A 14,425-nucleotide genomic window follows, 5' to 3' on the forward strand; every position below is an offset into this window, starting at 1 on the left:
TATCTCACTCGATCCTCAAAACAACCCTTGGAGGTAAGAGCTAATATTATCCCTATTTTCCAGAGCTAGTGGAGGGGTATGAGAGGGACTCAATTTATACATAGAACACGGTGATAGAACAGTGATGGAAGGGATCCTGTAGAGAGTTGAGGAGTGGAAAAATAAGTGAATCTGGGGTGAAGTTGAATTCAGGCAGTATATAGGGGAGAATGAAGGGGAAAGTAGGTCAATGTGTAAACCAGGACCAATAAGAAGGAAACTGAGGCAGACAGGGATTAAGTGACTCGTCCAGCTAGTAAGCGTCTGAAGCCAAATTTGAACTCAGATCTTCCTAACTCCAGGCCCAGGGTTCTATCCTCTGCTACCTAGCTGCCTCAACTGTTTAAGTGGAATTCAGCCAGGGACGAGGTAGGAGTGATGTGAGAACATCCCCAGAAGAGAGGAGAATGGGAAGCGTCTTATAAAATCATATGATCATAGATTTAAAGCTAAAAGGGATCTGAGAGGCCACTGACTCCAACCCCCTCCTTTTGCAAATGGGGAAAGTGAGGCTCAGAGAATTTAATTTACTTGTTCAGGTCACATACTGAGGCAAGATTCAAACTTTGGTCTTCCTAACTCCAAATCCAGTGCTCTACTCACCATAGCACACTGTCTCCTAAAACATATAAGGACACGTATCCAGAAGAGAAATTTCTTTGAGATATGTATCTGTGTCAAATCCATTCTTCACCACTAGCCAGAGCTATATATGCTCAGTAAAGTATACAATAAATCTAGTTTCCCATTACATTACTCTTTTCAGGTCTGCAGGGCCATGATGTGAAGGCAAGTCTAGACTCCACAAAATGGGCATGATCACCACACCCTCATTCTCCTTTTATGAATCACTAAATTCATTAGAATTTTGGACGAGATGATTGGTAAGGGTGTTCTAAATCCTACGAAACTATGACATATCTTTGGGGAAAGTTTTACAGAACAAATCCTTTCGTTAAGGGGTTTTGTTCTGTGAAGTTTGGATTCAGTCAAAGGGCCGCACTTGAGAACCTAGAGGGCCACATGTGGCCTTGAAGAGGTTCCCCGCCTCTGGTCTGGGCAATTCTATATGAGTCCCTTTCTGTTGCCCCATCACAATTTCTACACTATCACTGGACCTGGAGTCAGGAAGACCTGAGTTCAAATCCAACCTTAGACACTAACTTTGTGAACCTGGAAAAATCACTTAATTTCTTGTCCGCCTCAATTTCCTCATTTGCAAAATGGGGATGATGAGATCATCTCCGTTATACAGGTAGCATCTACCTTCCAGGGTTGTTGTGAATATAAAACAAGACCATATCTGTAAAGTGTTTGTAAACTTTAAAGTGCTTTATAAATGCTAGTTATGATGATGATGATGATGATGATGATCTGGTTACTAATATCTAATTACTGAGATCAAGGCTTAGACACTCTGATGAGAGGATCTTTGTGATTTCCTGGCCCCACTCTGTAGAGAGGAGCATGGTCAGAGCACATTTCTGCTCTTCTCTATGATTCTATCGTTGAGCTACAGAACAATGCCCTTGGCGAGGGCAAGAGAGAGGGTAAGAGAGAAGATAGAGAGGAAAGAGAGCAACTGAAGAGAGGAGGTGTGAGGTGGAATGAGAGTTAGGGGGAAGACAGGAGTGAGAGGAGAAACAAGGACAGGAAAGCACCAACTGGTGTCGGACTTTTGACCCTGGAGACTGAGTCTGTGACACAGTGATGCTGAAATAAGGTCACTTCGCCCCCCCCCCCCCAAATCAATCAACTATCTGTGCTATCCCATGGAATAGATTGCCTGACTGAAGCTTTCACTTTTTAATGTCCTCTCTTGACATCTAGGTAGGGCTCCAGCTTCAAGCACTAGTATCAATGGTGACTTAGTAGTCAGGCTACTGGGGCTCTTCTGATAGCAAATGAACATCCCTGGACCATGAGATAAAATTGGGAAAGAGCCTGTAGATCACATCAGACACTTTTCACTTCTTCTCATCTACAACATTTAGTCAAAGAGGTACCTCCCACCATAGTCATAACTGGCGTGGAATAGGGTTTTGTCCCAGGGTGTCAGTATCTAAGAAGGTACCCAGGGAGGCCCCTCAGAAGATATTTCCTCCTCTCACTTCAAGGTCCTCCACTGGTCTATGGCACAACCACCCCCAGGGTTCTATTTTTGTGATGGGCTTCTCCAAGCCCTACCCCCTTTCCTCTTAACCTTCTTGTAGATCAGGAAAACACTCTCTGATCTACCTCCCCCAATGCAGATGCACTTACAAAGAGACTACCTTCTACGACACCACCTGTCATTCCCACACAACTGTTTTTTCCTTAGGTGAAAGAATTCCTGGTAACTTCTATCATCGACATGGATCACTTGGCCATGAGATGGGTGATCCTTTGGGCTTATAATATGGCTTCATACTAAGAGATGACGACAAGGATAGAGGAAGGCAGGAGTGAGACTGAAGGCCCAGAAGAGGAGAATATACCCAATATCCTCTGCAGGAGAGCTGACCTCTTTAGGCTGACAAGCCAAGTCACGTACCTCATCCTTAGATGCAGGAGAGAGACAGAATCTGTGGCAACACACAGTGCTTTGATGTTGGACAGGTAGTGACAAGCTGTAAGCTCCCCTTGGATGCCGCTGGCTTTGGGGCAGGCAGTGAACAAGCAGTTGTGGTTCTCCAGATCCCAGATCTGGGTGGGAAGACAGAGGGAAAGTGTCATTCAGAGCCACGTGCCCCCGAGGGGGTGTTCATCTCAGAAGCAGGCACTTTGTTCCTGGAAAGGCCCCCACTGCGTTTCATGCTTATGCAAAGCAGCCATCTGTTGTATGGTAGAGGTGAAGGTCTAGCCTCTGTCATAAATTTGTATTTATAAAGTCTCTTGCCCCCCCCCCCCAAAAAAAATCAAATAAATAAAAAATGTTCCCTTAGCTCCTGCGCGTTGCAAATTGAACAGACTTCTGGGATCTTCTGTGGAGAACCTCACTCTGCATGCTTGTTACCACCTTTTCATCTCAAACTCCAGAGACTTCTTTTGCAATGCTGAGGCTGCTAGATAGCATTGATATTTATACTTCTAGTTCAATCAAGCAATAAACCAGTGCCTATTACATGCTAGGCACTATGCTAAGCACTAAGGATACAAACACAGTGAATAAAATAATCTCTTCTCTAAAAAGGCTTACATTCTAGTGGGAGAGGGAGAGGACAAGTAGGTGCCTTAGTATCTATAGAATAAATATAAAGAGAATAGGTGTAAATAAATACAAGGCAACTCAAGATGAAGATCCAGTCTGGGCAATCTCTTAGGCCATACGTGTAATTTTTCATCATAAAGAAGTAATTTGCTGACTACCTGAAACTCTGGGAAGGGTATTAGTGCTTTCTTTCTCTTTAAAGAACTCCATCCAGAAATCCTTGATGCAAAGGATCCTCATCCACCTACTTGACTCACACAGACTGGACTTTTAAAACTTGATATATTGTGGAAAATATTTTGCACTACTGTACATATATAATCTACATTGCATCTCCTGTCTTCTCAAGGAGAGGGAGGGGACAGGAGGGAAGGAGGAAAAGAGAGAATTTAAATCTAAATTTGTTAAAAATTGTTTTTATGTGTAAATTGTAATAAAATAAAACATAAAATATTTTAAAAACTTAATATATTCATTTTAATTACTCCCCTCTGAAATCTAATTCAGCTTAACCAATTGAATCTCTTCCTTGAATACACACTATACTGGCTTTTTCTTGTGCTCTTCCCAGGTCCTAGAATGCCTTCCCTCCTCTTCTTGTCCTATTGAATTTCCATCCTTTCCTTAAATATCAGTTCAAATGCCAACTCCTCCAGGAAGCCTTTCCTGGTCTGTCTCTCTCCTTCCCCTCCCCAACAACAATTTCCCCCTCAGGTGTCATATAGCACTTTGTTTCCTAACTCTGACAAACTTAGCATGGTCACTCTCAAAATAACCAGTGAGTTGGTACAGAGACTATGACACTATTGTCTAGCTGTGGGCAGAATGGGAGTCTAGAATTCTGTCCCTGGCTTGTCCTCAGTTCAGTACCTGAAGTTATGTTTTATATTAATTGGCCATAATATATTGGTGATTGAACTGGAGTGTCAAGGGAAAGCTAGTACATTATCATTATCTGTGTTTTTGTTTTATCTCTGTGCAGGACTGGAAACTCATTGAAGGCAAGAACCAAGTTTTATCTAACTTTGTATTTCCCCCAGTGCCTATCACAGTCAATAGAATATAAGTTCTTTGAGGACAGGGTTTGTTTCATTTTTGCCTTGGTATCCGCAGTCCTAGGATCCTCTGGCACAGTTTTTGGAACATAGGTAATTAATAAATGCTTGTTGAAGGAATGAATGAATTGTAGATACTTAATACTTAAAGCACATTGTAGATTCTTAATAATTATCTGTTTGTTGCAACTGCTATAAACATTTTTTAAAATATAGCTACCTGTGGGAGGAAGAAATTAAGTCATTAATCAAATTAAGGTGACATGGACAGCATTTTATAACCTTATAGTACTATATAAATTGCTATTGTTATTTTTATTATTACCAGTCATTTATACTTCAGTATGAATTAGCTCATCAGCTGCTTTCCTTAGAGCACTGAGGAAATGGGAGTTTTGCTGGGATTGGAGGGGAGATCATTTCAGAGTAGATGGTATGGTCCAGGGAAGGCAGGCTTAGGGGTGTGGTGGTGTCACAATGGGCAGCCTGGGCAAAGGAGAGATTACCAAGGGTAGGGAGAAAGGAACAAAAAGGAAGCAATAAAGACAAAATTTTGCCTGGGACTAACCTTAGTTACATCTAAGATCAATATTTGAACAACTCAGGAATGGTCTTCTTCCTGTTCTCACCCCCTTTCCTAAATGGTAGCTTCCTTTTCAGTTGGCATTTTTGTAGGCCCAGAAAATGCCAAATAGGAACATAAGATCACAGATTTAGAACTAAAAGAGATCTCAGAGACTATCTGTTTTCCCTTCTCTTCCCTCCCCTTATTATATAGATAAGGAAATTAAGGTCCAGAGAAATGAAGGGACTTACTCACAATCACACAGGTATGATTTGAACCCAGGTCTTTTGATTCCAAAATCAATGTTATATATTGCAAGACAATAAAGTAAGACTAAAAATTCAAGAAATTGTATGTACATTTAAGAAGGCTAACAGCACTCAGGAAGCCCTTGTAAGGGGTTTCCATGAATTAGGAAAGTGAAACATATGGATTGAAAAAGCAATTTTAAAAAAGCAAAGATGCCAGATTCAGCTGTTTGGGCCTTCTATGATTAATGTGCATTGAATAAGATAATATATTAAGAAGCAACTTACACACCATATTTCAAGGATATGATTTCAGTGTATTTTAAACAAATTTTAGGAAGTGATTCAAACGTGCCTGAATCATCATAGGCAAGATGTTAATCTTGTAATGATGGATACAGATTGGGAAAATATGGAAAGACACATGGGAAATAAAGTAGAATATATGACACCTACCCACACATACAGTTTTCATGATTGGAGAGCAAAAGCAATTTAGGGGGGAAAAAAAACCCACTTCTCTGGAATGTTTAAAAAATGAAGCTTTCAAATTGAAATTGGAAGGAATTGTTAATGCCTTTTCATGCATTTAATCTTTAATGATCCTTATCAAAACAAAGTTTGCAAATCTTACCATATTAGTTATGTTTGCCCAGAAGATTGAGGGGGAAGTAGGGTTCCTTGCTGTATCAATGAATATGTGACCTTGGGCAACTAAATTTAGTCTTGTTACATCCCAGTTTGGGGCCGCTAGGTGGCACAGTGGATAAAGCACTGGGCTTAGAATCAGGAAGACTCGTCTTCATGAGTTCAAATCTGGCCTCAGATACTTGCTAGTTGTAGGGCCCTACCCTTGTTCGTCTCAGTTTTCTCAATTGTAAAATGAGTTGTAGAAGGAAATGGCAAATCACTCCAGTTTCTCTGCCAAGGAAAGCCCCAATGGGGTCATGAAGAATTGGAAATGACTGAACAACGTATCTCAGTTTTTTCCTCAAGAAATTGGAGAGAATAACCCTGCTTTCGGGCCTTAATATTATTGCATAGAATTCAAGCTGACTATTGTGACCTATAGCTCAAAGAATACATCAGTGTCCAATCCATCCACATAAGAATCATGTTGGGGTATAGTGGATTATAATGCCTATAATCCCTGCTGCTGGAGAAGCTGAGGCTGTCTTGAGTTCAGGAGTTCTGAGCTGCAGTAGGGCTTAAGCCAATCAGGTGTTCACACTATTTCTGGTTCCAATATAGTGAGTCCCCAGGAGCAGGGGCTGCTTAAGGAGAGACAAGCTGGCCCATGTCAACAATGGAGCAGGTCAGAGCTTCTATGTCAACCAGTAGTAGAGATTGGACCCAGGAGTGACTACCGCTTTCTAGCCTAGGTGAGATAGGAATACCCATTCTCAAAAAAAACATTAGACCTGATCACTGGTCATCGGAGATGAAGTAAATTAATAAGTTAACTGATCAATAAGATGTATACTGAGTACCTACCATGTGCCCTACTCTACTCTCTAGAACAGATAATTCAATGTTTAACATGATGCAAACCACCAAAGTACCTTCATGGAAATATGTGTTTGCGAGAATTTCTTGGAGTTATCCAATTCCCTGATCCTTCCTCCACACAGTCTCATTCTCTGGAAAGCAGGGCAAAGGCATGTTTCCCACAGCACTGAGGTTAGTTTTCTCTGGAGGGAGGCATAGTTCTGTTGTATCTGAATTCACTAACAATATACCTGGGGCAACACGGGGAAGGGAGGATATCGTTTATCAGCATTCCTTTCTATTTTCTCCTTCCACTCAGTTTACTTACCAAGTCTGTGTTCTGTTGCTAAGCCCTTCCACTCTGTCCATTAGGTTTGGCTGCGGGGGGGAAGGAGTGGGCCATGGTTCAAGAAACAGTGGCAGGTGGCAGCTATGCCATGTGAAAGTCAGTGAGATCATAGTATAATGGGATCATCGATCTAGATCTCTTCCAGATCATCCAGCCAAGCCCCCTCCTTTTCCAGATGAGGAATCTGAGGTCCAGAGAGGGTGACTCACCCAAGCTTCCATAGGCAGTAGTGTCAGAGGCAAGACTAGAGCCCAGGTCTTCTGACTCTGGAACCAGGGTTCTTCCTACTTCATCAAGTTATTTCTTCCAGGGCAGTAGAGGGGGATCTTTAAATTCATATGAATAAAAAAATAATCTGCTACCTGTCCCGAGGTAGTTTCCTCATCTGGCTCATCGTAGGTCCAGATCTTATCCTAGCACATCACAGAAATGCACTTATGTCAATAGTTCACTGAAGCTAATCATAACCTGTGTAAAACTTAGAGTCTTAGAGACTTGTCCTAGACTAAGGGAGGCTTACGAAAGCTAGGTGGCACAGTGGATAGAGCTCTGAGCCTGGAGTCAGGAAGACCTGAGTTCAAATCCAGCTTCAGACACTTACTAGCTGTGTGACCCTGGGCAAGTCACTTAACCCTGTTTGCCTCAGTTCCTTGTCTGTAAAATAAGCTGGAGAAGGAAATGGCAAACCACTCTAATATCTCTGCCAAGAAAACACAAAATGTGGTCAAGAAGAGTAGGATGCAACTGAAATGAATGACGAACAACCACAAGTGAGGGTTAGTCAATATTCCGCATCTGGAACACTGTTTTTGGTTCTGGACACCAATTTTTAGGAAGAGCATTGATAAGCTAGAGTACATTCAGAGGTGGGCAACCAGGATAATGAAGGGCCTTGAGTCTGTGTCATACGGGAATTGGCTGAAGGAAAAGGGAATATTTAAGCTATAGAAGAAAAGATTTGGCAGGGTAGGGTAGGACAAGATGGCTATATTCAGGGGTATGCTAGAGTCCTCAAGAGTCAATTGTTATTTTCAGTGTGAGCCTTTACACCTTGAAAATCAGGAAATGCTACAAATCCAAGCTTCATTGATTGTTTTGTTGATTGTCTAAATGTCAATAACACAGATTCAACTTCAAAGTGTGCCATCAATTCATTTCCCCCCCGCAGAAAGCCAGTTGTTAAACATTTACCAGGGCAACACTGGCTCTATTGAAGTATTTGAAGGGCCGTAATGTGGTAGAAATATTAGGCTTGTTTTGCTTGGTCTAAGATGACGCCGGAGTAATAGGTAGAATTTGCAAAGAGGAAAATTTAGATTTGACATGAAAAAGACCTTTCTAATCATGTTGTTGTTGACTTGTTTTTAGTCATGAGTGACTCCTCATGACCCCATTTGGGGTTTTCTTGGAAAAGATACTGGAGTAGTTTGCCATTTACTTATCCAGCTTATTTAACAGATGAGGAAACTGAGGCAAACAGAGTTAAGTGACTTGCCCAGGGTCACATAACAAGTAAGTATCTGAGGCCAGATTTGAACTCAGGTTTTTCTGACTCCAGGCCCAACACTATCCACCATGCCACCTAGCTGCCCTTCCTAATTGTAAGAGGTGTTAAAAAATGGAATGGGCTGTCTTGGGAGGTTCCTCTTTCTTTCTTTCTTTTTTTTTGGCTAGACAATGGGGTTAAGTGACTTGCCCAGGGTCACACAGCTAGTAAGTGTTATGTGTCTGAGGCCGGATTTGAACTCAGGTCCTCCTGAATCCAGGACTGGTGCTCTGTCCATTGTGCCACTTACCTGCCCCAAGAGGTTCCTCTTACCAGTGGTCTTTGAACAAAATTAGATGACCACTTGTCCAATGAATTTTGGGGGGGGAGGTCTTGTTCAGGTATGTGGTTTTCTATGATGGTCTCAAGTCTTTTCCAATTCTGAAATTCTGTATATTTGCCATGTCTCCCTTCTAGTCTCTAAGGTCTTATTTATCATCATATCTTTCCCAGTACCTAGTACTACTACTTGATGTATGTTGAATCGAATCTTCCTCTGACTTCCTCACTCCTAATCCTGGCTAATCATATCACAAACATGTGCTAATGTAGGTAACAAGGAGTGTGTAGAGAGAGTATGATATAAAACTGGAACTTCCATTGGTGAACACTTCACATGGCCTGAACTGATGGTGAGATACCTCTCTGGTATAACAGACCATGTGGCTACTCTGCTTGACATTGTCCAGTTATGGCCACTGTCGGAACAGGTCTCCCTTACTGGAGGTATTTAAGCAAAGACTGGATTACTCCTGGTCAGGTATGTTGGAGTAGGGATTCTTCTCAGGTAAGTTTTAGACTAGAGATGACTTCTGAGGCCATTAGGAGGTTGTCTCACTCTTTTATGTGAAAGAGGACATATTATTGTTTTGACAAATCTCTGTAAGAGTCAGTGTGGTGGGGCAGCTAGGTAGCGCAGTGAATAGAGAACACTGTTCCTAGAGTTAGGAAGAGCTGAATTCAAATCTAGCCTCAGACACTTATTAGCTGTGTGAATCTTGGCAAGTCACTTAACCCCAATTACCTAAAAAAAAAAAGTCAGTGTTGTGGAGTAGTTAGAGAGCTTGCCTATGAGCCAGGAAGACCTGGGTGCAAGTCCTGACTTTGATATATACTGGCTATATGATCCTGGGCAAGTCACTTAATATCTCTGAACCTCAGGTCCCATATCTGTAAAATAAGGGAGTTAGGCCTCACAATCTCTAAGGTGCCTTCGAGATCTAAATCCATGTTCCTACTCAGAAATATAAAGTAAGGGGTAAACACCAAGTGAACAATGATGGGTGCTATTTCTGTCATTATAATCCTCAAGACAGCAGCATCTTTTAAAATAGGGGTCAAATGATGATAGAAGACTCTTTTGCCTTTTGCAGAGTTAAAATAAAAATTAAAAAGCCTCTAATGGCAAGTCCCTCATCTTTTCATGTCTCTTCACATTGGACTTCTGATTGATTCAACAAACACTAAATGCACTTAGCACATGCCTGGCACATAGTAGGCATTTAATAAATGCTTATTGACTGGCTAGTTATTACATTCTTCATAAGTGACAACATGGCTAACTGAGCTTGGTGTTGGGCCTCAGAGACTTAGGTTGAAATTCCACCTTTGCCCCACACTATCTGGGTAACCATGGGCAAGTCATGTAATTTCTCAATGACAACTCCTTAGATTGCAAATTAGAGAAAAGTGCTGATCTGCTTCATTGTAAGGAGTTTCCATCCTGGGAATTCCCCTCACCCATGAAATCACAGGTCAGCTTCCTAAATGTGCTAGGCACTGTCCTAGGTGGTGAGGATAGAAACAATGACAAAACAGCCTCTTCCCTCCAGAAGTTTACATTCTAGGAAGAAATATACAGCTATGCAAATACAAATTATATACCAGAGGGACATATACAGTTATGCAAATATAGTAGATATAGTAGATATATACATATATGCATATGCAAATGTACAGTTATGCAAATATACAGTTATGATGATACAAATTATATACCAGAGGGTATACCCCTGGCTATGGTGAGGGAATCCTTAACAAGAGATGGGGGGGATCCTTAACAATTGTGGGTATATTTAAATTTGGCACCAAATTCTCAAAAAGATCCCCTTTTTGGCTTTCAACATATAAAGACAACTACTGGCAAGAGCCTCCTCTTTTCCTTGGGCAGTGGAGCTCTATGCCAAAATGCCCTGAGAGCCACCTCCATGCACCAACCTTAAGATGCCCCATGGCATTCATTCTCCCATTGCCAACTGGGCTTCCCTTCCACAACCCCTCCCTTCATTTCACGTGCTATTTATTTACATTGCTACAGAGTCCCCAAAGCTGACAACAGACAAGAACTAGACAATAAAGCACAGATGCTGATCTGTAATCATACTACATTACTACATGTGATACAAAAGGGGAAAGACCTTGACTGTATTGTCAGTGGACATTGAAAATATTCTCTTCTCCTCTGCTGCGATGTGGAGGTAAAACACTGGAGCTAGGTGGCTTTTCAGCATGCCTGTTGGTTTTCTAGAATGTAAAAAGAACAAACAACTGTGTTAAAGTTTCACCTGTTATTTCCAAATGAAAACATCAGACTGAACTTGGCTCTGATCTGGTGCTTCTATTCAGCCTGGAGGAGGGTTCAAGTATATTTCATTGTGGGATAAAAGGGCTGAAGCAGATAATACCCAGTTATAGCAATATAATTCAGTGTGAGACGAAGCCCTGAGCTCTGTTGCTCCAACCATGGACAAGGTTGCTACAAAAGGCAGAAGGCCCAGGAGGTAGAGAGGAGAGGGTTGGCTTGGGCTGGATTCCAAAACAGGTTGTTGTAACTTCACAAACGCAGGAGTTAACAGTATTCAGAGCAACAGAAAATGCCGGTGGAAATAAGGACATCAGAGCAAGATGTGTTCAGTTATTTGCCAAGGCTTTCCAACATGCTGCTGCACTGTTCTCAATGACATCATGATATATGGATTAGGTGGGAAGGTGGGGTGTGCTTCACTGAGGATAAAAAAGAGTGATGAAAGGAATCTTTTCAGGACTGTGTGGCTGGGAAGTGAGTTAATGGTCTTGCATTAAAGGCAAACAGGAATTTAACAGAAGAGGAATATGGGGAGAGTGGGAGCAGCAAGCATCTCTTGCTCTACGGGGTGCATGATGCAGAGACATAACTTAAAATCTCTGCAACTTGTATACATTTCAAAAGCCGTACTTGTTTGTTCCCACCTACACCCACCCCTCTAGACCAATTTATAGAACCAAAGAATTCTCTCCTTTCTTCCCAACCCCCAAGACTCACTAGATATAAATTAGCAAATTGCTAGTTGGCATTTACTGAGAACCTGCTGTTCACACAGGTGCTGGGTGGCATACACAAAAGGTATGGCTCTATCCTTGATGAAAACTCATGGAGGATACGACTGTAATGACTCCCAGTGGGGAGATGGGAGCCTAATAACAAATAAGAGTGAGCTGATGGCACTTCACCCCCTTCTGGTATAATAACCTGTGTAGCTACATGGCTTGATATTGTCTAGTTATACCACAGGAGGCATTTAAGCAAAGACTGAAGCCTTTAAGCAAATACTCCTTGTCAGGTATGTTGGAGTGGGGATTCTTTTCAGATATGGGTTAGATTTCTGAGGGAGCTAGATGGAGTATCAAATGGAGTGCCAGGCCTGGAGTCAGAAAGCACTGAATTCAAATCGGGCTTCAGACACTTACTAGCTATGTGACCTTGGGCAAGTCACTTAACTTCTGTTTGCCTCAGTTTCCACATTTGCAAAATGGGGATAATAATAGTACCTACCTCCCAGAGTTGTTGTGAGGATCAAATGAGATAATTGTAAAGCATTTAGTATAGTGCCTTGCATATAGTAAGCACTATATAAATGTTAGTTGTTGTCGTTATCTTGGAGTCCCTGCCAATTCTGAAATTCTGTGATTTTTTGATTTATTCTAGAAATTGGCAAGCTATTATTCCAGATAAGGCTGAACAACCCTACTCAATGACTAAGTATGGATCTAATCCCAGTTGACCAAGGTGACCCAAAGATATGAACAAGAATAAATCCGGGGAAAGAAGAAGATCTTAATGATAAACAAGATCTTAAGGACAACCCATGGAAGAACTATCCAGGGAAGGAATCTTTGGAAATAGATGTATGAATTCTTACTTATTGTACTTGATTAAGGGGACTGCCTAATAATATCCTCTAAACCTCTGTAATACTCAGTCAAATAGAGGCCTATCTAGTTAAGGATTCTCAAGTTCATTTGAGATTGGGAACATGGGAAAGTCTTCAGAGTTTGACCTGCACAAAATTGTGAATTAGATAAAGTTTGTCTTTGTTACCTCCCTGCCTCTTCTTTCTACTCCCAGCTCTGGGTTCTTAGCTTTGCAATGTTTTCCTGTTGTCTGTAATTGACCCCCGCTGAGACCTCCACCTACTCTGTTCTTTCTGTGAAGCGCTGTACTCCAAACGTTACCATTATATCCTTGATCCCTTCCTGCCTCCTTTCCCCAGTATTATTACCCTCAGCTCTAATGGATCTCAGTCTATTGCTAGAGAAAATAAAGACTGAGTAAAACAACCTGCACTAAGTTATGAAAGACTTGTAGACTCCAACATCCTTAACTCCTTCTCCTTGATACTATCCCTTCTCTTGGCTTTTTTTAATGTTACTTTGTCTTTGTGCTTCTCTTAACTGTGTGACTCTTCTTTCTTGGGTTGTTTTTTGTTTTTGTTATATTTTGCTGTTTCTTCTTTTTTTTTTTAACTCCCTAAGTAAAGTAAGTTTCCCTCTTTTATTCCTCAAGATTCCATCCTCAATCCTCTTTTCTCCTGATCTTACACTCACTTCTTTGGTGAACTCTTCCTCTGCAATGGATTCAGTGATCACATCTATGCAGATGGCTCCAAAATCCTCACACGCAGCCCAGATTTTTCCCCAGCTCCAATTACACAATTCTACCAGCTGGATGAACAGTTCCCCTTAGATGTCCAGCCATCATCTTCAACTTAACCCAGTCCAAACTGAACTAATAATCTTCCCTCCCCCAAATCTGCCTCTTTGCCAGCTTCTCTATCTTTGTGGATGGCACTTCTTTTTCTCACCTACCAGGACTTGAAATCTTGTAGTCATTTTTGATTCTTCCTTCTCCCTCACTTCCCACATATAGTCAATTGCCAAGTGTTGTCAATTTTACCTTGGTTATATCTCTTGATTCTATTCCCTCTTCTCATCTCATGGACACCTTCCAAATTTAGACCCTTATTACCTCTCATTTGGATTATCAGGATAGCTTTATAAATGCTCATCGTGCTCCCAGTCTCTCCCCTCTCTGACTCATCTTTCACACCACTTCCACAGCAATTTCCTAGTGCATGGATGTGATTTTACTTCTGTGGTCAGAAACCATCAATGGCTCCCTATTACCTCCAAATAAAATAGAAGTTCCTTAGTGTGACATTTAAATGCCCCTCCCCAAGCCTCCTACTGTCCTGCTGCAACCTACCTTTCCAGCCTCATTTTGCATCCCTGTTTTTGCACAGACAATATTCTGGCCAAATTAGATTCCTTGCTATTTTGCAATTTCATCCTGCCTCTCCAGCCTTTGTGTATTCGCAGAGGCCATTCCCTTTGCCTGAGATACATCCTTCCACATCTCTGTCTGTTGAAACCCTTACTTTCCTCTAAGTCTTCCTTTAAAATTCTGCACTTGCATTTAGCGCAGGCACCATTTTTCTCCATGAAGTTATCTGCCTCATTCCCACCATTGAAAGAGACCTTTTCCTTTCAAAATTCTTGTGGTACATTTTTGAAACCTCCCATTTGCCTTTTTCATAGTTCAGCTACGGGGGCAGACATACAGTGGTGGCATGCTATACTTACTGTAAGAGTAACAGGCATGTCTTAGTAGAAGAACTAGGTTTCAGTTC

The 14,425-nt window shown here is 41.5% G+C and overlaps 1 protein-coding gene across 1 annotated transcript in view; it reads right to left on the reverse strand.

Annotated features, from left to right (window-relative positions):
- Window positions 1-14,425, reverse strand: part of LOC114054412 (WD repeat-containing protein 49-like) — a 142,445-nt gene that overhangs the window by 44,802 nt on the left and 83,218 nt on the right. Inside the window, exons 5-6 of the mRNA XM_027877599.1 lie at window positions 10,898-11,003; window positions 2,573-2,724 (exon numbers count right to left, since the gene is read on the reverse strand). Coding sequence (XP_027733400.1) covers window positions 2,573-2,724; window positions 10,898-11,003 — 258 coding nt within the window. The remainder of the gene's footprint in view (window positions 1-2,572; window positions 2,725-10,897; window positions 11,004-14,425) is intronic.

This window comes from Vombatus ursinus, unplaced genomic scaffold (genome assembly GCF_900497805.2).
Source record: "Vombatus ursinus unplaced genomic scaffold, bare-nosed wombat genome assembly UNPS02014813.1, whole genome shotgun sequence".
Lineage (NCBI taxonomy): Eukaryota > Metazoa > Chordata > Mammalia > Diprotodontia > Vombatidae > Vombatus > Vombatus ursinus.